Source organism: Cinclus cinclus, chromosome 3, assembly GCF_963662255.1.
Source record: "Cinclus cinclus chromosome 3, bCinCin1.1, whole genome shotgun sequence".
Classification (NCBI taxonomy): Eukaryota; Metazoa; Chordata; class Aves; order Passeriformes; family Cinclidae; genus Cinclus; species Cinclus cinclus.
Window position 1 is genome coordinate 84,779,466 of NC_085048.1, and position 24,426 is coordinate 84,803,891.

At 36.4% G+C, this 24,426-nt stretch overlaps 1 protein-coding gene across 1 annotated transcript in view; it reads left to right on the forward strand.

Moving 5' to 3' along the window:
* BABAM2 (BRISC and BRCA1 A complex member 2) overlaps window positions 1-24,426 on the forward strand; it is a 155,745-nt gene that overhangs the window by 102,627 nt on the left and 28,692 nt on the right. Inside the window, exons 7-9 of the mRNA XM_062489233.1 lie at window positions 16,780-16,879; window positions 18,790-18,860; window positions 20,339-20,421. Coding sequence (XP_062345217.1) covers window positions 16,780-16,879; window positions 18,790-18,860; window positions 20,339-20,421 — 254 coding nt within the window. The remainder of the gene's footprint in view (window positions 1-16,779; window positions 16,880-18,789; window positions 18,861-20,338; window positions 20,422-24,426) is intronic.

The window sequence follows — 24,426 nt, forward strand, 5'->3', positions numbered from 1 at the left end:
TCAGGCAAGTCAGGTCACTGCTGCAGAGCTATTGAAGTTCTCAAAAGAGAATCTTTATTTTTTTGAATGTTTCATTCATTTCATTAAATCTAAAGGTATTAGTTGAAGGTATACCACATTTTACTTGATCACAAAATTCATTACTTTAAAGCCTTCTCTGAGGGAAAAGAAAATGCAACGATTCTAAAATTCTGCCTTTCTCCCCATTAGTTCAGGTTAGTCTAAAAACTACTTTTACTGCAATTTTAAGCAAACACCATCATTTAAATGGTTAGTATCTATTTTAATTGCATAATACTGTGACAGTCCTTTCAATTTTTTATGTAACTAGAGATACATCTTTGTGATTAAAATGTTGCACTGTAAATTGCCTTGCAGTATCATCTAAATATGCCACCCCACTAGAAAAATCACATGCATGTGCAAAATGATAACAAAATCCATAGAAACAGAGCTAGCACCTATGATATTTTGCCCTAAGAATTCTCCAGCCCTAACCCATTAGTGGCTGAGGATATTTGCTTCATATGTAATCCTGAATGAGTTTTTCTTTTGTGTGCTTGTCCAGCCTACCACATGCATACATATTGCAACACAGAATTTCATAGCTCCACTACATATTGCATTAAGATGTACCTCCTTTTAGCTTTGAAATGAGCTCTCCTTGTTAGCTTGGTGTAAAGCTGGCCACTATACTTGTATTGGAAGAGACAGCAACTATTCAGTGCTTATTCATGTTTTCAGCATCACTCATCATGTAATAGTAATCAGTCTTCTTGTCCTCATTTTCTGTTTTCTACACTGAGTTGTGCTGCACATTAATTTCTACTTCTTTTCTCATAATCTCATACTTCGTTTTGCGTTGACTTTTTATTTTGTACTGAGTTGATATTTCAACTGAACTTTGATCATACCCCAAGAGCAGCTGAATGCTTGCTGCCCATTTCACATTTTTGGTTAGGGTCGTTTTTTTTCTGCGTGTATCGTTTCTTACTCATCTGTGTTAAATCTCCTCTTTCTTACTGTCTTCCAGTTCCTCTGCTTCAAATCCTGTTCATTACTCTTCATGGTTGGAACTTGTTTTGGCTACCCTCAATAACCTATCATCTCTGAACTGCCACCTGGCAGCTGACATGTTTGTCAGGTCATTTAGGAACATTTTAAACAGCCCAAGTCACTAGTGAGCTCTCCTGCTGACTTAACCCCACTGTTAGCGCTAATTATTTACTTAGGCTTCTTAATGACTCTTTCCAAGAGCTGCCTAGGTGTGAGAGACAGGACTACCCCTAACTGCAAAGGAATGATTTGCAGCTTTTATACTGTGCCTGTGCACATGTACATGCTGCAGGGTGGGGCTCTGAAATGAACCCATTTGCCTAAAACTTAGGGAATCCCTCTCAGGAAAAAACCCCAGCTTTTATCATGTCTTTATCATTTCATGGCCACCTCCTTTGACTTGGTTTTATCTCAGTGAAAAACCTTAGTTTTGCTGGTGATGATTCTGCAGGTAAGGTGGCTCTTGTGCTACTGTTTGCTAATGTTAAATGGTCACTGAGTTCTTAGTTGTGATGTCCATCATTACAACAGAGAGCACAGGGCTTGAGGTGGCCTTCATTGACTTCAACAAGGGATGATCAGTCTTTGAGCAGACTTATGAGAAACTAAAGGAAAGTTTAAAACAGTTTAAACTGCAGTGACCTGTGCTGGAGGGCTTTTGTCCTGCAAGAGCTAACTACCCTTGCGTAATAGGCAATTGTTTTACAGTAAATCAGTAGTAAATCAAAAAGTAAGTAGCTTTTGTTAGAACCCACTGAGAGCAGATTTTGATTCCCCCCCCCCGCTTTTTCAACATACAGGAACAGAAAAATGTGCTCAGTTTTCAGAAAAGTCAAGTGGCGGAAAAAACAAGAGCAACAAGGACATGTACCAATAGGTCTTTCTTTGTACAATATTTTTTATATGGCATTGGGGTTGGATAGTAGAAGGTCTGGTTTCTGGAATTACGGGACCTTTCCTGGAATGTGCATTTTACATTAGATTTTAAAATTCGAACTGAAGGAGATGGGCAGAGTACAAAAATATTTTCTAACTTAAGAAGTGGTGGTAAAGCTTCCATATTTTCTGCTGTACCCAGTGAACATAGCCAAGTTTCCATCACCTTCTGGTATTTTGACCATTATTTTCCTTTGTTGATTCATTCACCTTCTTTTCCTACCCACTAAGCAAGATTAGTAAACTTACTGTGAAACTAACAGAAATTGTAGAGCCTTTTCTCTATTAAAGTTCCCAGCTTAAAAAAAAAATATAAATAAAATTATAAGCCAACTGACTGGTGTAATCTTTTAAATTTTACCCTGTGGGTACTGCCCAAGAAGAGAGTCATAAATACACATGTCCAAAACTATAAAGATTCATAGATTCCTGCTCTGGACCTTTGAGGGAAAAAAAAGGTCATCTCTCTAAACTTAGACTAAAAAGCCTTTGTCAGATGTTTTCAGTGGTATTAAGCAACTCCTGCTTTCCAGTAAGGCTGGAAGAGTGAACAAACTTTGAAATTTGCTGCAGTTGGAAATTGCTTCATGTTTTCCATTATAAATATTTTTCTTTTGTTTCTTTTATTTAAAAAAAAAAAAATCAGTTGCAGGCTGAGGTTTTCCATATGAGATAGCTGTTTCAAATAAGTCCTGTTTTGAAGCTTCCTTAGGACTAGCATATTTTGCCTCACTGATTCAGATTCTGTCCCTCAAGAGGCATCTTTTTTTTTTTTTTTTTTTTTGTGAGAGTGTCAAGTTATACCTTCCTTTGACACCACAGGTCTAGAGAATTTTGTATTAACTTTTTCATTTGAATGTGCACCTGTGTGCACTAATGGTAAGGAAAGTGGATTGCTGGTATTGTATTGACACTGCTGAGGTTGGAGTTAGGGGGTTAGGAAGGCCTTAGTAGAAGCTCTCGGAACAGTGGTTTTGACAAATAATTTACCTAATGGGACGAAGTTTCCTATGCTTGTTCTTATTCAGGAAGTGTCTGAGGAACACTGTCCTCTCTCTGAATGAATTGTGTGTGCTATGTGACTTTAGTGGGTTGATTTTTCAGGTTTTTTTCAGATTTTAAGCTTTCAGGTTAATCAGTGGGATTGGTTTGGGGGTGGATTTCTTCAAATTATCATTTTCTGTATAGACAGGGCTTGAGGTCTTGGCTGTTTTCCTCTGCCAAGGACTTCAGTTCCTCCCTAGATATGTTGTGTGGCAGGAAGTTTGGGTTACGTTTTTAATCTGGCTTCCTAAGAAAATTCATGTTGTTTGCTGTAAAATTAATATGATCGTGTTACCTGTGTATGCAAGTATCTGTCATTTTTGTCCTGCTAACCTTTTTGAGCCTGCTGGTCAATTTGAAAAAAAAAAATTGCAGGAAGGTAGAAATCTTGAAAATAGGAAATTGCCATAGTTTCAAGAGTATAACCACCAAGAAGAGGTAGATACTGTTACTGCCACCTGAAGGAAAGACTGAAGCCCCTCTGAATTCAGTGCTGAATGCAGTGCAATATGGGAGAAAGACATTATGAATATTCTAATCTTAGGAAGTGCTTCAATCAGAATTCATGCCTTATTAAACATCAGGTGAAAAAAGCCTCTCTTCAGTCAATGAAGTCAATTCTTTCCTGAATGCATGCTCTGATGTCTTGCAAGGCATAAACAGCATTTGAAGCTTTTCATTTGGCAGAGGAATTTAGGACATCTTTCCAGTGTGGTTTTTCTGATGTTTATAAGGACTGAACTTATTCTGTGCTGTGGCTTTAACACAGCTCGTGTAAAAAGTCAGTCTGTGTAAAAAGTCAGTTCGATGCCTTGTAGAAGTCCACTGGAAACCAGACTTTGTTACTGTGCTGCTCACACACTTCCTTCTTACTTGTCTTGTGAATAGTCCTGATTCGTGCAAATAAAGATGGGTAAACACTGGCTGGTGAGTAGTCAGGAATAAAAGAAATACAGAGATTACATCCGTGGAATATTATAGCTGATGTTTACATACATAAAACTCATAAAGAAGTAATTCATCAACCTTTATTAGGTCATGTCCATATATACTGGTATGACATTAACTTTAGTAACGTTGTGTTGTTGTAGCACATGTGCAGAAGAGGTTCAAATTACTGCAGATGTGTGAACCAGAACTTTGAATTTGTGATTCTTCTGGGGGCTTGTGGGGGGAAAAATGCTGACTTAATCTTACGCATTTTGTTTATGAACTTACGTATAAAGTGCAGGTGGTTATGGGGTAAAAAGGCAGTATTTCACTTTATCAAGGAGACATTCTGATAAGGATTTATGTGCCCAAGGTTATAATAACTGAAATTAAAAAATATCTAAATAAATAAATGGTATTAATAAATAAAAGGTATGAATTGTATTATACAAATGCCAAGTTTGAGCCAGCATAGAAGGGAGAGGATAAAATTTGAGAAGTTATTGGATTGGCTGTAGTTTGTAAAGTCAGAATTAGATGATATTAAGGACTCTCATCTCACTATTGCTTTATTTTTAGCTTGAAAACAGTATATTAGGTACAGTAGGTCCAAATCCTATGGTTCTAAGTACTTTATTTTAAACCAAGGTAGATAAGAATTTACCTCAGTAAAAGAGGATCAAGTCTCATTCCATCATTTGTATCAGAAAACAGCTGATTTTTTTTTTTTAACCTTATGCCTGATTCTTAATCTAAAGTGAAATTTGGCATGTGTAGTATTCTGACATTGTATCATTACCCTGAGCTCTTAGTGAAAAGTAAAAAATCTGAAAGTGTAAGATGAGTATGATTTCTTTGCTGTAACTACTGCTGTTTTTAAAGAAATTAAAAATTATCAGTATCCAAAGAAATACTAAGTATAGAAGTACTTACCAAAGGAATAGCCTTGCAAGAAGGAAGCCCAGTAAATGCAGGTTATATATATGGAAGTTTAAATTCACAACTGTGTATTTTTGGTTTTGTCGGGTCAGGTTTTTTCCAACTCTAACTTCAGCAGACCTAAAATCTTCATAAGCTAACGCATTCATTATAATTTACTTTAAAACATCCAGTGATGGCCTGTATGTTGAAGACAGGAAATAGTAGAAAAAGCAAAGAGCATATGATTTCTGAGAACTTCTGTCTTCAAAATAATAACCTAAGCATGCAGGAGCCCCAAATCAGCTATTTCTGCCCCAGGTAAACTAGAATTCTAAGACACTATTTATAGATTTAAGTAATATGGAAGGTTTCATTTTTTGCATTCTTTAGTCAATTCAAAAATAACTTTTCATGAGTGACAGATCTTCACAATAAAACAAGATTGTGAAGTTATCTTGGTCTGAAATAATATACTTCTGTGGTTGCAGATTGATGGCATAGACAGTGTCTTCTTTAAATGTTGTAAAATGGGAAAACAGTTAACCTGCCTAAGTAGGTGGTATCCAAGGGATATTAGTTGATGGAAGGCAGAACTTTGGATAAATTGAAATGGCTCAACAATAAACTTCACCTTAATGATGCTGAGGACCTGCTTGAGAAATTCTGGTCCTACTCTGCTTCTGAAGTAGCCATGAGTTCTGCTCAACTTTTATTAGTATACAATAATATTAATTCCCTGACATAAATTGTATGAAGGATTGTGTGTTAATGTATTTTAAGCAATCTGTAGAAGCACTATACACAAGTAGTATTATGTTCTTAAAGCACTTTGCATTTTTAGGGTAAAAGGTATTTTAATAACACATGTAGTACTGCTTCAATGCTTTTATTTTGGTAATCAGCTGATCTTTTTACATATATATGACTCAAGAGCCTTAATATAAAATCTGAAGAGAATACTTTGTTTAGGAAGCAATTCAAGATGTAGAATCTTAATATTTCAGTCTTATTAAATGACAAAAGAGAAATTATTTAAAAGCTGACAGTCTTTCTGAAAATGTCATTCTTCAGCTAAAGAGGCTGGTTTATCAAAGCATCTGATATTTATTCATAAATACATCTACTTGCAGATGCCCCTTAGGCCATCCTATTATCTTACCACTCAACATCTTCAATGTTAAGTAATATTAATCAAATCTTTAGAAAGTGATAAGGTACACTAATGTGAAGGTGGAATTTTTGTCTTTCAATGGCTATGTAAGTATTTGCAACTTCTAAGGGAAAGGGACAGCTTTAAAAGACAGTTTAGGGGGTAGAAGCGTCTGACTGAAGGCCTGACTGATACCTGTATGTGCACTCTGAATGTTCATTATCTCTTCTGGGATAAGGTGAATCTTTGTGAAAAGGACTTTTTGCTCCATTCTTTGCCTTGCAGAACATTCTAGAATCAATGTGTTCCGTGACCAAAATCCAGGCATCAGTGTAAACAAAATCCTAGGATGTAACAAAATACTTGTATTCACCTGCTGACCAGCTTAAGCACTGCTGTTAAGTTACAAATTATGAGATTTCCAGTTTCTTGTGTATATATGAGGTCCTTGCTTCAGTTTTAATGCAGTGAAGACCTGTGGGTTTATTTTTTGCCATTTCTGTTTTAAAAGTAGACCCATGTCTGCCTTTTTACAGAAGGAACCTTTGTTACTTCTGGTGTAAGACCAGAGTTTCAAAGTGCCAGTGTTTTCTTCTGAGAATTTTTCTCAGTCTTTCCACCTACCAAAGGCTGTCCTTGTGCAATGTGATCCATAGCTCTGCTACCCTCTGTTTTGAGGAGAATGTATTAGGATGAGTTTTGAATTCTTTGTGTTCCTAGGAAGAAAACAGACTTGGACAAATTCCTGTGGTAAAGACTCTTAAAGGGACTGTAAAAACTGTCTGGGCAGATTGATATCACCTTGTTAAATGAGTAGGAGTTTAACATGGTTCATATTAGCTTGTCAAGCCACAGTGGCTGTGTTTACATGGAAAACTGATGTTCTCTTGCCTTGTGTCCACATGTGTATTTGGCTTACGTAAAACCAGAGTGCACTCGGCCTTCTGGAGCATTTAGCAGGAGCACCAGACCAGACTTGTAGCATTCCACATCATTTGTGAACAGAAGATAAAGCCAATTTCAAGATCTGAGCAAGAATGCCCTTTAATCATGCTGCATACACATGGAAATGAGTGTCAGAAGCCATATGTATGGAAGAAAAACATTTTTCTCCTTTAACTTTGTCTCCCTCGGGCATTCTTATCGATGACCCAAATGCTCAACTTCATATCCAGAAGTTTTCCAGCATGTTGCTCTCATTTCATTTCTGAAATTTTTCTGGGAGTTTTCTTGCCCTCTCAGTATGTATTTCTTGTTCTTCATGTAAGCTAATTAAACGTGATGCTGATGAAGCAGGGGACAGGATGTTTCATACAAAATGTTTCTTCAGATAGATGAGATTCATAAATGAGGATTACTATTACTGTCTGGCCTAAGGAGAATTGGAAAAAATTACATGAGAGAGGTTTACAACACAGCAGTGTTTTAGCACAGAGGCAAAAAATAAATGCTCTACAAAAGGACTGTGTCACTGGAAGCGTTAGGCATTAAGCAATATAGGAAAAGATTAACAATAAGAGATAATTACTATAATTTGGCAAGTAGATTAGGGAACATAAATAAAATAAGGAACAATGAGCAAGTGCAATCACAAAACATAAAAAACTGCAAGTTATAGGAAATGACTGTTCTTCAGAAAAAGGCAAGAACAGTAGGCAGGGAACGCAATAGACTCATACAGGTTTTGAGAGTAATTTTCCTGCCTTGTGATAGACACTGCTGGTTAGCTGGGTTTAGTACAAGTACTGGAAAATTATCTGCCAAGTGAAGTCATAATCCAGTAAACTGGATGTTACTGAATGCATGCTGGAAGAGTGATCAGAAATTACAGATAGATATGGCATATGTTTCTATGTGTAATTGATGCTCTCTTAAAGCAGTTATTAATTTATCTACTTTATTGATGGATAATAAGAGAAGAGAAGATGTAAGTGGATTTGTGATAAATATTCAGTTCAATTGAATTGTCTGGGAGATCTTCATCACAAAAGCAGAGTGAATTATAAGAGTAGATCAGTATCTTAAATGCTGTCAAGCACTGTGTAACGTACCGCCCAGGCTTCTGTGCAGTGAGGAATTTCCAGGAATCCTTACAATAAATAAATACAGGATTCTTTTGTTAATTTATTGATTGCCATTGTTTCAGAGGAGCATACTACTTACATCATTCCAGCAGTCCAGTATTCTCTTCCTTTTTCTTATTTATGCAAACATTTATAGTTCCTAGCTCTTGTCTTTACACTACGCCATTTTGAGTTCCTTTGACATAGCTCTTCCAAGTCATTACATTTTCCCCTTGAAGAGCCAATGCCCCGTATTATTTTACTTTCTACTTAGAAGGCCCTTAATATATTCACTGTTTTAATGGTTATAAACATATCAACAAAATAGCTAACGCCACTAGAAGTACCTTTCTAAAGAACGGGAATTTGGAGAACAAATTTTGTACAACAGACTCAACTTCCCTCCTTCACAGCTCATGAGAAGGAGAAATGGGGATAGTGCATTATTTTAAACTAATTCCTGGCTTTATGTTGGCATGTCAAACCGGTGCAGCGTGGAAAAGTTTTACAGTTCAGTTACAGCTGAGTTTTATTTCACCCAAAATCTTGTTTTGTCATAGTTGTGATGAGTCTCCAGCTTCTTTCACATTTGCTGTTCTTTCTGAGATCCATGCAGAAGAAAATTGAAGGTTAGGCTACGTGGTCTTTCTCTTGGCATCTTAATTAATTTCTTTAATCTTCATTTATACGTTTTTGAACTTCTGTGGAAATGAAAACAAAACAGGACTGCACAGTACTCTCTTTATTTACTTATCTGCCCATGTTTCTTATCTTATCTACCCTTTCTGTTCAGTGATGTTTGCTGCTGCTCTGTTTGCCTGGATTTCTTTCTTGCAGCTTTTCCTGATTGTCTGGGAGGTTTATTTGCTGTTATTTCCTTATTGCATTAAATTCTCTGCAAAAATCTTCCCTGACGTTTCTTCACTTCTCACTCAAGTTTCTCTTAATTTGTTGCCAACCTTTAAGAAATAAGAAAAATGCTTTGGGAATTATTTATCTGCATTGCAAGTGTTAAAGGTTTAAGCCTTCTTTTTGCAATGTATGTGCTTCCTACCCTCCCATTCAATTCCTCACTCTGCAGTGTAGCTTGAGATACTGGACTGTGAAAGTTCTTTGGGACAGGAACCATGCCTTCCTCTTTGGAAGGCTTCTAGCAACTGATTTTGCTTCTTATATCTGTTTCCTGTAAATATTATTTAATGAATTATTATTTAGTAAAAATATTTCATAATATTAAATTGAATTAATAATAGTAAGCAATGTGTTTTGGGAGGGAAGGGGGAAGGATACACATTATAGAAATAGAAAAAGTTCTATTTTTATTATCATAGGAAGTGTCTCTAAAGGCAGTTCTTCTGTCATTTGTTATGGATTCTCATTATCTGTCTAAATTGACTGAGTATAGTACATTTGCAATACCTGATGCTACTGATGTTTTTTTTGCAGAAAAACTAAGAGGGGCATCAGTTCAGTAAGTTGCAACACAAAAGAAACATTTGTCAGAAGTTTTTAGCCTTAAATAGAATCACACTTTTTATAGCCTGTGGAACTTCTCATATATTTGTTTTGAACCTGTTAGTAGTGTATTATGAAAAACAATTATATATTAATACTTTGAAACAGTTTGAAATATATTGTTTTCATACTTTTTATTTTAATGTTGTCAGAATAAGTGACCATAATTTTGTACCATTTTATGGAGTGATCTTGTTGACACCAGTTAAGTTGACCTGTACATTTTGAAACCTCACTTGTAATTTCTGTTGCTTGGACTTTTTCCAAGTTTGTACCTGGAGGTCTGATGGAAGTGGCAGAGGACAATCAGTTGTGCTGGGCTGCCTGCTTGCCCAGCTGTCTGCTGTAAGCCACGGCTCAGTTTATAAAAGTGGGTCCTGTCACCCAGAGAAGAAGGCATTGTGGTGCCTGTTGGAGGCAGAGTGCTTGTGTGCCCTGTGGTATCACTGTGTGACATCAAGTGTCCCATCAGATGGGTAATAATTGTTACCCTCTGGTTTTGTTTCTTCGGAGAATGTGAGATGTGGGGGATGGTGGAGTGCTCCCTTTGCCGGCACTGGCAGCCCAGGTTTTCACTCACTTAACACACCAGTATAAATCTGGCAGTCCCCTTTATGCAGAATGTTTCTGTGTATAACGATCCAGTAAGCAAAGGAAAAATCCTTTCAGTTCTGATTTATCACAGAGGAAATACTAATACTTTCAGACCTTTATGCTATCATACAGCAGTAAGAAAAACTTGATCCTGCAAGAGTATTTGTTCTTTCTTCCTCTAGCTTTCAGTACTGTCAGTGAAGGAATTAAAAGAAACAAATTCTAATGTAATTATAGGGTTAACCGTCTATTATTCTCCTGCTTCTTGAGTTATTTTCTTTGAGGAGGAGTAGAGTCCTGGCGACAGAGTTCTTATCCCCACAAATCTTAGTATTGAATCACTCCATCTATAGTTTGCATTTAAGTCTGGTAGATTAAAGTGTGCTAGAACCTAGAATCTATACACTTAATGTAAGTCTCCTTGGTATAACCATGTTGTCTGAAACAGCTAATACATTGTAGGTAACTGCTTCTTTCTTACAATTTTACCTGCAGCAGAATAGAGAAGTTGGAATAACCCAAACACAGTATTTATTAGCACTTATGGATTACTTCATCCCACAGCTTTTGTACTGGTCTGTGAATATTATTAAACTTCCATGTGCTTCAGTGAAAGCATCTGAACATTATAGGTGGGAAAGCAGAGAAGCAGAATGGTTGAAATAACATGCTAGAACATACAGAGTCAGCAGAAGAGCTGAAATAAAGCTCAGTGAGTCTGACTTGCAGTTTTCTGCACTTTCTGTGAAACTAGAATATATTCTGGTTTTGGTTTTGCTCTTTACAGTGATTATTTCATGTTTTTTTCCTGTCACTAGTCAGGACAAGCTCGGAGGTATTTACTCTTAACCGCTAGTAGGTCAAGGAAAAAATGATGGCATTATCCTTTCAGCTCTAATGGCCAGATGCTGAGTCTGAGTTTGACCAGGATTCTTTCTTCAGATAAGTAGATTTGTCACAGTTTTCCCTCTAGGTCTATTTGTGGTTGTATTTCTTTTTCCAGTACGTTCAATAATATAGCTGCCTCAGATTATCTCTCTTAACTGAAAACATACATTTCTGTTTTACTAGTGTCGTAGTAGATGTAATTCTAAGTAAAATTTGTTTCTTTAAAAACAGAATAGACATTTTTTTGGGTACGCTTCCCTTTGTGATAGATTTGAGTGGACAAGCAATAAGTTAATTATGTTTGCTTTAAATGGACTATTGCAAGAAACGAAAGAAAATACTGTCTCAAACCTGGACTGTCCAAGTTTTAAGTACAAATGTTCTGTTACTTTACTGCTAAGCTTTGTGTTGCTGATCAAAGCACTATCCCAAGGCTTCTGCCAAGCACCACGTTGTTTGTGTGATAGGAGGGATTTGGTTACAGTCAGGAAAGTCTGAAAAATGGTAAACTGACAGCAAATCTGGGATCATGGTTAGTAAGGCAGCTTTTGTGGTCACGTGCTTTTATTTGATGTGGTTCCTTGTGTCTCTTGTGCCAAATGGTGTAATGTACTAAAGTGATGAAACTGCAAAGGAAAAAAAGTCAGCTATTTACTTCAGCAACAAAGGAGAAAGAGAGCAGGAAAGGAGATCAAAGCCCTTACCATGCCTCTCAAAATAGGAAAAAAAGAGCAAAAAGAAGGAATTTCTTTCCACATGCTTCAGGCTACTCTTGTATATAGCCACCACGAGTCATAAACCCTTTAAATGCCCATGTCAGTCTGCAGTGTGCTTCGGTTTCAAAATATGGCAGGTATTACAGAGTTAAAAAGGGTGTATCTTGGTAAAATAAAGGGCTGTAGTCTGTAAAGTCTAAAGTCTACTTTCCATCACTAGTACATAGATTTGACAGTGCTTTAACACTGGCCACACTGACAGAAAAGCTCATAATAACTTTAAACCCATATTTTTTAATTGTTTACATTTTTAAAGTTAGACAAATCTATAACTCCATCATTCGCAATTTTAAACTTTCATCTCCCTATTTTCTATGTGTTTTGCAGAAAGAATATATTGGAGTTAGAAATGCTGAGTGCAGTGAATATTACGTACCACTTTCTTTTGGTATAAAGCTGTTTAATGCTGTATCACACTGTATTCAGGATAAGTATGATTCTTATAGTTTTGGACCTCCTTACCCAAATACACTTTTTCTACTCTCCCTAAAAAAAAAAAAAATCTATCAGATAAGGTACCTGCTTTTAAGAGTATGACTTTTCTGTAGATGTTCTTTTCTTTGTCATATTTGTTTCACAGAAAAACCTACGCAACTTTTGGAAAGGGGGAATGGGAATAGTTAAGGGGGAGGCACAAAACATAAACTGTATTATGTGTGCACAGGTTCTTAGCTGTAGTAGCATAAGATGTGTTAGCACTTAACTCTTTAAATTGTGATGCAGAGGGTAGTCTGAAATAATCCTCATTTTTCAGACTTAGCTCAAAAGTTTCCCAGCAATCTAGAGAAACCTGCATATTTTTTTTTTTTTCTCTTCGGAGAAGGAGGGAAGCAAAATGAATTGCAGTGAAGAGGCAGTGCAAATGAAAGCGTTTAGGGGAACAAGGTAGGCCCAAGAGTTATAGGGATAGGACTAAGAGCAACTCCCTGTATGCCTGTAAGTGTGCCTTGCTAAAGCACCCAATATTCTGAGCTTGAAACCTTCAAGTACCCTTCTTCTCTAATGAAGTGATGCTTTTAAGGAAGGGTAAATAACTGATTCTTTACCTGTTAATACTCAAGAACAAAAACGGTCACTACTCTCAACTTGTGAATTAATGCTAAGCCATTTATTGAGGATGATTTCTTGAGAAAAACATTTTAATTAATTATAAGTTATCAAAAAATGTGAAAGAACTTTGCCTTTTGTATGTCAGCCTGAATAAATAGATCCATTGAGAGACAGAGCAAGTCACTTGGAATGCACCAGTCAACACCAGAAATCTAAACATAGTCCAGCTACATTTTGTGAACTTGTATTTCAGCATGTCACAGGACAAAATTTCCATTAATGCAGGCTGACTACTGTGCTTGTTAAATTCAGTAGTGAGTTTCTCACAAAACACAATCTAATTCACATACCATGGGTCAGGACCAAATTGTGACTGACGCTGGAAACCCAGGACAGGACCTTGCTGCAAAGGAGTCTACTGTGTCTTAAAATGAGATATGTGAAGTTGGTTTGCAGACCTGAGTAGGCTTAGAGTAAGAGCAAGTAAAATTCTGAGGCCAACAGGTCTTTGTTCCAGCATGTTGGTACAATCTTGCCTCTGAGACAGGTAGATCTACCATGTATTTAATCTTCATCTGGTACCAGTCAAAATGAAATAGTATCCCCTAAGATTGCTGCTTCCTGAATTGTTAAAATTACAGAACATACCAGACTGTTGGAATTCTAGCCTGTAAAAAGTTGCAGTTTATTGGAAAAAACACTGTAAAAATCAAAAACAATTAAACTAATTTTGTTGGAACTAGCTTTACTCTGGCACCTGTAGGGGAGTAGTTGTCTGTGCTTCCTCATCCTATCTCTAGATGGTTTTTGTTTATCATTTTTTGTTGTCTTGATGAAATGGAAATGGGGTTTTTAGGGGTGTATACCACTGATACTGAGAAGAATAGCTTGATTGCAAACAGAGATGTTTAAGATCTATGCTCCTAGAGGCCCAACTATATGGAAAGCAGATTTCACATGCAGCAGTCTTCAGCGTGTGCTGGTGAAATACTTTGCCAAATAGAATGTCCTATTATAAGTCAAATGGATTATCACTGCATCTTGCCTGGTCTCAGGGTTGTGAGGTACTGCAAATATGTTCCTTTAACATGACAGAGACATTGTAGTATGGCATAGTCAAATCAAATTTTAAGCAATAGCTTCTTTATGTGTTTAAAAATATAAGGTAAATATCAGTTTCATAAGGCAAATGAAACTTAATTGCTAAATGCTTACAGACGGTTTTGAGATGGTCAGAGGCATGGTCCTGTGCAAATACAGTATTTTATTAAAATATTTAATAAACAGATTCTCTGACCCAATAGAGGGAACAAAGAAGCCTGTCCACTCTTAATTTTCCCTACCCATAATTATTTCTACAGAACATAAATTACATACTGTATAGCTTTTTGTTTTCAGAGGATAATTATACTAGAAATTCCAGCCTTCTTTCTGTAGAGGGACTTCTTTCTCAGAAGCCACACCTTTTAGCAGTCTGTTTTTCATTTGAGAAAGGCTGGATTTCCATTTATGTCAACACATTTTTATGGAATGGCTACTTTCAAGAGATGGATACAGGAAAAATGGGAAACCCTTACAAATCATTATAATTCAGTCTGGGAGATATATTGTAAGCTGATGATATAGGAGTGAAAGTTTTTTTTTTTGGTTTTTTTTTTGGTTTTTTTTGCATGTGTAGTCTGTTAGAGATGACTCAATTTCATACCTGCTGTTGTAACTGAGAGAGAAGCCTGTAATTCCTGTTATAATCATCTGAGCATCTTCAGTGCAATGTCCATGCTGCAAGGAAACTTGAACTTGGTGTCAAATGAAGCAAGGCAGGATGCAAAGTGGACAGTACTAGTTGCTCTGTGTATGAGATTGGAGGCTTTTGTGGATATATTTGAATCATATTTAAGGAGTTTAATAAGCTGGAAATCAGGGTCCTAAAATAAGGCTCACAACTCACTTGTAACATAGTAGGTCAAGTCTTCCATTCTCCTGGGTTAGAGACTGATGGAGACCCTATACTTGCAATTTTGTAAGAACATACTGTTTCAGAGATGTTCCTACTTTCTAATCATCTCATAGTCACACTTCATCGCTCTTAACCATCCACAAGTTGCAAAATTTTATTCTTGTGTGAATAATTTTAGTAAGGGGTAAGTAATTTTAATTTTAGTAAGAAGCAAGGAAATTGAATTCTGTTTTAAAAAATCCCGTTCGGGTCTTACTTCTGCTGGAAAAGTTTGTTTGTTTTTTTTTTTTTTTTTTATGTAGCTGTGGTGCACTCCAGGCTTTTTTTTTTCCTTTTCATCATTGCATATGCAAAATCCAGACCTGCAGAACGGTTCCATGTGGTGAACAGTCTGCTAAGCCCAGACTGTTTTGCCTGAGTAGCAGATTTCCATATACCTCATTATGAATTTGGGATTTTTTTGATTTATGTAGGCTCTGTTCCTTCAAAGGGATGTATGACTGTAGACCTTCATACTTACCAAAGTGGTTTCTTATCAAGTACGGAGGAAAATACGAGGCCAGATCCTGTTGGCGAGTAAGAGACTTGATTTGCTGAGGAGAACTTTTCTTTCTAGACAGTGTTATTTGTCATGGAAACAGCATGTAAACAGGAGGCCACACAAAGTAACTTAACTCTTGAAGCTTTTTAATGGTGTCTAAGATGGTTCTGGATGGTTTGTGAATGATGTAATCCACGGTGTGTAATGCAAATTTTGATTTGGTAAGGGACTATAAAGAAAGATTTAGGTCAGTACTGCTAGAAGGAAACAGCATGGACTTTACCTAGTCGTTGCCTTGTACAGCTTGATTTAAATAAGTGTTAGATCTTTGCACACCAAAGAATCCATTTTCCTGAGTAATGGCAGGTGTGCTTCAGTCTTCTGTCCTTTGATAAAGGCAAATGGTTAAGCTGCTTTAAATCTCTGAAGTTACCTTATTTCTGTGGATTCCTACCATTCAGATATCCAGCATGTGCATGGACAGAATTCATATTCTTTTGTCATTTCCTACTGAACGTGAACAAAATCATAGAATATAATCATAAATGAATGTGGATTGGCAAGGAGGAGCTTACCTGGCCAAGCCACTCTTCAGAGCAGGGCCAACTCATGGCCCTGTTCAGCTGAGCTTTGAGCACCTCTGAGGATAGAGCACTACTGAGCCCTACTTTGGAGAAGCCTCTGACTCCATCATCTTTATAATTTTCCATTAGATAATTGAAAGCATCAATATGACTTCACCTTCCCTTCTCAGTGTTCCCCCTCTGCAGTGTTCTCTGAAGACTGTACAAACACATTTCTTTCAGTATCCTCCTTACATCATCATGTACCTCATAATCTTTCTGACCCACTGCTCCCTTGATTTAGTAGGTTAATTATCTGTGTTTTGTTGGGAAGTCCAAAACTGGAGTAGATTGTGATTGCATCTGGCCATCTACAATTCCTCAGTCCCCATTATTTTGATTATTCTTAACTGGTTTGATTGAAGGTGGACTTTAGAATAGCTGAGGACTTAGGGTTCTCTCCTTCCCACTAACAAGATATCTGAACTACAGTATTCCACATCTTACTGATGGGGGCTAAGAAACAGAACTGTTCACAGTGAAAAAGCTGTTTCCTGTGAGAATGTTTTGTATTAATGATACTATTGATTTAAGTGTTTGGTTTACAGTGGGTCATGTTATAACCTGTTTTTATAGATGGTATCACTCAATACTTTTTATTCTCACCACAGCACAAAATATACTTCCCCTTGGCTCTCTAACTTCAAGAATGGGGAAAAAGGACAGTGCAGAAACAATTTTCAAATCCCAGGGACTGTACATGTTATATATTCTTAAATTAACTTATTTTTCTAGTGCGCTTGGAGGATCATCTGCTCTTCACATCCCAGCCTTTCCTGGTGGAGGTTGTCTCATTGACTATGTACCCCAAGTATGCCAGCTGCTAACAAACAAGGTAAGCTGCTGCAGACAATGAGTTTTCCTTTCCCTTATGCACTGTAGTACATTTCCACGGACATCGTTATTCTTCTGCCAGGCATTCTAAGCAAGGCATACATAGGCTGAATTACACAGGGAATGCCTCCTTGGTAAGAACTGAGCACAAGATTAAATAGAATGACTCCTTTAGGTAAACAAGTGAGTTTGGGATCAGATCCTGAAGCAACTTTTTTCTTCCCATGACATGCTATGATTTAGGATAAAATGTTATTGTATTGTACAGCACTGCATTGTAGTATAGTGGTTTTTAGTAAACACAGATGTGTAGTTTGCATATTATTGTTCTAGTTGCAATTTCTCATACCCCAGTCATTATTGTAGGTTTTGAGTACTTTCTGTGATTTTTCTTCTCAGATGTTTCCTCCAGATGAACTGAATCAGCAAGTTTTTGGATGTTTGTACAGTAATAGCTACATAAGGTTGCTAAAAAGGTTGTGTTCCAGTTAGCTTACTGTTTAAACAAAAAGGAATTATTATAGTGTTTTAAAAGTTTCTCTATTATTTAAATATAACTTTCAAAAGAAGGCTTAGGGACCAACATCTAAAACTTTACCTATTACAAACTTCCTATTTGTATATAATTTTTACCTTCAGTTGTCTAAATGAAGAAAATAATTTTATCTTTTAGAAAAAGTTCTTCAGAATGCGTTTCCATAATTACATTGAGATCTCTCATTGGGGTTGTTTTTGTTGTGGTTTTCAGTTAAAATTACTTTGTCTTTAAAATCTGCAAGTACACCAGGCTGTTTTTATCCTTTCTTAAATGAAGTCACTTAAGCAAACTTATGGTATGTTTTCCTCTTCCCAAAATATCGTTTCAGATCCTACACAAAGCCTTCAAAATAATCTTAGTGTTTTATACAATACAATGTTTCAATTTACAAATAGAAGTGAAATTATACAAGACAGCTCTTAGCATGGTTGTATCAAGACTTTTTCAGTAATTTTAGGAAAGCATTTACCAGCCAAGGAATTCTAGTATTGCCATAGCCAAGAAAATACTCTTTTGCTCTTTTCAGTGAGAGAGAGGTGGTTCCTAAAATGCTAGGTTTTTTTCTGGAAAGCAAAGGAATTTACACAGGGAATCGCATACAGAACTGTAAGTACTTCCAAGTCACCAGTTGTAAACCAGATGTCCTTGCAGCCTGGTGATGCATGCACTGGTTTTGTTATGGGTCAAACCCTTCTCACACTGTTCTCCATCCAAATCAACAAGAAAACATACATGGTGTGAGGAGAATTTTGCTTTAAAAATCTCCAAATTTAGCATTATTGGGTTTTGCCTGTGCCAGGATGGAAGTCTTTCAAAACTCAGAATGCCTCAGAAACTGATGCTCAGAGTTGAGTAGGTGGCTCCCTGAGTCAGCATGAAACCAGTGAAAGAGCTTAGTGTTCAGAAGATTTTGTTGGAGGTGCAGTCTTAAGAAAACACCCAAGATCAGTTGTGCAAGATGTTTAATTTTTTTCTTCTTTTTTGTAACCAGAATGTTATTTTGACACTTAGCCTACTGTCAGTTCAGATAACTGATTTGCCTATCACAGATTTCTACTCCAACTTCAGTAAGGCAAGACTGAGCTTTTCATTTCAGTCTGTGTTGTGGGGTTAAACAGTGCTTCAACCTCTTGTGAAAGACTTAAGTTTCACTCAGATGTGATTGAAGAGATTTCTTTGCATCATATTCTGTGTGCAAGATCCAGAGTTTGTTTTGAAGACATCTTAAGATTCTTTGGGGAAATAATGTTAAAAATAGGATTCAGAGCTACTACCATGTCAAACATAAATCTTCCTTAACAAGAAATATATGACAAACTGGCCTTTGGGTTTTTTAATCTTTTTATAGGTCTGGATTTGTTTTCTTTTTTAAGGTACAATATGTTATTCAGGGATACCATAAGAGAAGAGAGTACATTGCAGCTTTCCTGAGTCACTTTGGAACGTAAGTTTTTTTTCCCGATGCGTATTTTTCTGTAGTGTGGGGGAAACACATTTTCTGCATATGGTTTGTGGTTGTGTGGCTGCTGTCCACTGGATGAGATGAAATCTAATCATTTTTCTCAGAATTATGTGTGCAGATTGTCTCTCTGTAACAATGCTGGAATGTACGTCAGCATTATTTCACTTCTGTGCCAGTGGGCAATCTGATTTTTCTAGAAAATAAGTGATCGTGGGTAAGGGACAGTAGGGTCCTTGTGCAGAAGAAATGTGTTCATTTCTGAATAAGTGACTTAAGGGGCCTTATACTCAAAGGCAGTGACTGGGGTTGGAAAATGGGCTAGCAGGTGTGGTTCCAAGCCTTGCAAGAGCTAGAAACCACTGCTCAGTGTAAAGGCAGGACTGGGAGACCAGCTGTTCTCACCAACGACCAACATTTTGTCTCTCAAGAGAAGAAGCTCTTGGGTCGTGTTGCATTCCTGATGAAAAGGGCATGGCCAGGCATGATGACAAATTAGCTTCACAAATCAATTAAGCAGGGCTACCATGGCTCTGTGAAGGATTGGCACTTTGGTTACCTGCCAAAATTCTGACTTGAGCCAGAGTCCAAGCCTTTAGCTAATCGTAATGAGGGGTTTCTGCTTTCAAGGGTTGATGCCAATGACCTGGATCTTCAGGAGCCCTTCAAATCTCAGGTCTCCCAAGTGGGGTTAAGGAAACCAGGTGGCTTCTAGCATGTACCCAGATTTAATGCAGGAATAAATAGATAGCAGTAACTTCAACTGGGCTTATGAGTAGACAGTGCAAGCTTAATCTTTATCAAGACATTTCCTTTTCTTCTGAGAAAACTCTAGTATAGAAATGGCCATGTGTGCCTATGACTATATGACATCTGCACTGTGGTTCATGAGTTCTGATACTGCTTCAGACTTAGAGAATACCAGCTTCTGATGGTTGAAACTTTTAATCCATCTATCAAGCAAGTATTCTATATGGTATCTTTTGTTCTGATCTCATGTTTTGTATTTTTTATATCTACTCCTCCCAGTTTTCAGATTTAAACTCTTCTCAGCCTGCTCATTTTCACTTTTGCACTACTTACTGCAGAAATGAAAAACAGTCTTAATTTGAGTAAGGTATAGAGAATTTGTGTGTCAACAGTTCTTATCAATTTAGGACTGCAGATGTGGTAGCAGGTCTCTTTTCATTCAAAAGCGCATTTTAAACTGAAAATGGCCTTTCTTTAGGTAAAAACCTCCAATACCACAGAATAATTAAGAAAATTGCTAAGATTAAAAGTTTAATCTAATTTACAATTAGCTAGAAAATTGTAACTGTTAATAAAAAAAGCAGATCCTGGAAGTGTCTGAACAAACAAACAAAAATAATAATCCCTGTATTACAAAATTTACATATACATCATCCACTATTTGAAGGCAAAAATTGTATTAATCTTTTTGTTGTTTTTTTTTTTACTGATAGTGGTGTGGTGGAATATGATGCAGAAGGATTCACCAAGCTTACTCTGTTGCTGATGTGGAAAGACTTTTGCTTCCTTGTTCACAGTGAGTAACACTTTGCCTCAGGCATAAATGTCTGTCCTCTGAAGATACAAGTTCAAAAGGGAAAATGTACAATTACAGGAAACAATTTTAAAGTTTTAGCTATTTTTATCCAGTGCTTAATCTATTTTTGATGTGACTTAGAAAAAACAAAATCTCTGTTGTGTCTAGAGAAGGGGAGAGAGGATGCACACCAGTAGTGAAATGCTTGCTTTACAGAATGCCAAAAGGGTTTGGCAAGGCTTTGTGGTAATTTGACTCAAGATTAAGTTCACTGTTGTAACTTGGCTTTTCAAAAGTGTTAGTGATGAAGACTGTTATTATACTCAACCCAGGAATACCTAGAGTCATCTGTAACTGTCAGGAATTAAGGCATTGATAACAACTGTAAAGACACTTTATGTAGTGAAAATATATCACATAAGAAATAAGAGAATATTGTCATTAAGATCCAAAACTTATTCCTAGACTGAAACTGTGTAGGCAAAGCTGTCCTAATAATGTAGCTAGGTTTGCTGTCATTTAAAATTTTTAAGTAAAGATTGTATTACTATCAAGAAGACATTCTTAATTTAAATATATAGGAATTACTCCATGTGGAAATTAGTGAATGTGACTTTGATACTTCTACATATTACTTAGTTTCAATTTTTTGTTTTTCTTTGTGATAAGATGAAATTCACAGTTATCAAAGGTATTTTGATCTGGGGAAATTTCGTCACTCTTTAGATTTGATTGTTACACTTCTTATTTATGTTTAAAATTAATACATTGCAGTATGGGCACCTGCAGCATTGATGTTTGATAGCATTTTAGCACTGGAGTCTTTCATATTCCATAATTGTTTATTGTGGTCTAGCTTTTCATGTGGAAAACTCATGCTGTCTTAAGGACATCATAGAAATTTATCCCAGAGTCCTTAATGCAGCAAATTGAGATTTCTGTTGTTCAGAGAAGTCCTTCACCCTGTGTTGTATTGAAGATCATAAAACATGGTCTCACTAATCCCTTTCCTTCTGTGTCCTAAGATTACCTTAATGCACATCAATGATCTTAAGAGGTCTAGAAAACTCAAACCTGAAATTAAAATGCTTCCATCATGTTACTATAATTTATATTGGGGGGTAAAAAAAACAGAATTGAAGTTGTATCTTTGGGAAAATTATCCTCATGAAGTCCTCATCTTACTTATTAAGTGTTTCAACTGCAATGGAGAATCGGTCAATGGACAATTGTCTTCTATGAGATGACATTTCTTTATGTACAGCCTTCCTGAAGATTTCCTACCTTTCTTACTCCCCAGCATATTTGGGTTAATTTAATCAATGTTAAAATTCCTGTGGATTTGATTTGTGCTGTTAGATCATATTCCTTAATACATGTTGAATCACTTAGATTTCAGGGGAATCAAAATTCAAATTTCTGCTAAATAACAGAGCGGGTTTTAACTGTGTAATATTCATGGTATTCAATTAAACTGGCACGAAAGCTGCAATTATAACTGAATAGTTTATCACTATGTATTAACCCTGTGGCCTTAGAAATCATACAGTGGCTTAGCAGTGTAAGCCATTGCATCACTCACTTGTTGAACAATTCAGTGCAAAAGCATTTCTGATCTATGCACTGAAGGATATTGCAATGAAAGGACTGAAACCTGCACTTCATTTCCTGAGTGAAGTAATGTAGGCTTTCATCTCCTAACCACTGACATAACTATGTATATTACGGCTGAATATTTAGCAAGCGTCTAATAAAATGTCTGGGAGAGATAGCAATAAGTTGAAAACTGTTCTACTTCATGTAATTACTGTAGTACATAGACAAAGTATTCAGAGAATAGTAAATAGGTCAGTATAAGGCAAGCACTGTGGCAAATCAAATTAAAGGAACCATAGTAAATTTTATTGGCATCTAAATTTTGGTTAAAATTTTAAGTTTGAGATTGAGATTTAGGTGAGATTTATAAACTCTAACATGAGTTGTATTTCCTTTAGAAGATGGATTCAGAGGTTTTCAAAATAACTTTGGTATTGTTTTGCAACTGTTTGCATTGAGAGTTAAAAACTTGTTTGGGCAGTAGGAAGCAAAAAACACTAGAAGTAGGTTCAAATTATTCAGAATAGTTTTATTGAGTAAAGTGGGTTAAAGAGGAGAGAAAACAGAAAAATAGTTCTGAGTTGCTGAAACCAAATAACCTTAGAACAACTTCATATGCTGAAAGAGAGAGACTGATGCTGTAGTTACAGAAGGAAGAGCAGAGTGTACCTACTCTACCTTAGAACACCAAGTTGCTACCTAGTTACAAACTTAATCATTAGATTAATGAAGCTGCTGGAGTTATTACATTAGATCAAAGAGTAGTCAAAGGAACTGTTTCTTTAGTGGTTTAATTTTAGGAATTAATCAAGTACTTTCAAATATAAGACAGAAGAAGTAAACATTTAGAGAAGTTCATGCTTCTACATGGGAAAGGAAATCATTAATCAGGCTTACTGCTTTTGATACTGGTACTGTTTATAAGTAAGTCCCAGTATGAAGCTTTGTACGTAAACTTCAATAGACTGCCCACTTTTCAATAAACTTTCTCTTCTTGTTTATAAATCAGCTATGATTAGTTGTTGGAGACAGATATTTCCTTGTGTTCTTGTTCCTGTATGTAGTTTATGTATTTATACCATATATAAATTATAGTATAATTTAGGTTGAAAAAGACCTTTAGGATCAAGTCCAGCCATTGATGCAATAACCAATCAATACTAGATAAAAACACAAGTTACATTATCTGTGCATGATTAAGAATTAAGTAGCGTTATTGTTACTAACACGAGAGTAGAACTCTCAAGCAATCTGTATTTGGGCTTTTCAAAGATTAGTGTTTATCTTGAAAGATTTTTAGGTTATCAGCACTAAGGAGATGGACAGAAGCCAGACCAGTTTGCAGTGGCTAATGAAACACTGCGTGTGTTAGTGATTGTTTAAGGTGTCTTTAAAAGGACAAACTTTAAACTAAAAAGGGTTTGTTTCACTGAAAAGCATTACAGGACGTGGAGAGTGTTGAAGGCTGCCAGCATTTATATTTCCAGTTTGTTTGGGATCTCAGTCAAGGTGAAGTTGGTTGGGAGCATTTGCTGTAAGTGGCCTTGGCTGACTGTAAGGGGTTTCTGTTTCTGTGTGGATAATGCCACTGACCCAGGAATTCCAAACTGCTGGTCATGTAAAAGCTGTAGTTTAATTGATGATCATTCTTGCCATGGGAATGCAAACTTAAGTAGCTTTTTGTCCACCCTTTGACTTGTCTGCAGTTGGGTGGTTGTGTCTGTTAGAGGATAGATCAGAAACAGGCAGCATCCCAGAAAGAATAAAGTTTTGAAACAGGAGAAGCAAGCAAGGGACCCAAGCATTAATTGTCTAAGAGGAGACTGTACCTATGAGTGTCAGACTTTGGGTGGACACCTGCTTCTTGATTCAGGATTTTTTGGTGGACATTACCAAGACCAGCTTCTGATGAATTCTTGTTTGAGTATTGTTATCTGCACATGTTTGTCAGTGTTTTCAAGAAAAATTTGGGGAAAAAAAAACCTTGTCTGCCTGAGCCATGTCCTAAAATCAATAGGCCAAGTATTGAGTGGAATATTTACATTAGATGGTTTCTGTGAGCTTTTATCTAATGAGGTGTTTAAACTTTCATATAGTGTTGTTATTTTATTCTTCTCATTGTTCCTTAAAATGGGAATTTTGGACTCTGAAAACTAAAGAAGGTAAAAAGAACCATGACCATGTGAATAGCAAGGTGATATCTGGTCCTATCAGGAAAGCAGGATAATCCAGTAGAAATGCTAAGCATAACAAAATAAATGTTTCAGGAGTCTAGAATGAGAAGTTCAGTGCTGATAGAAACAACCTGTAAATGTTGTATAAGGCTTTCATTTTATTCTTAAATGAGAAACTGTAATTTAACAAAGTCCCAGTGATGTAAAAGTGGCTAGAGAAAATGCAGTTTGGATC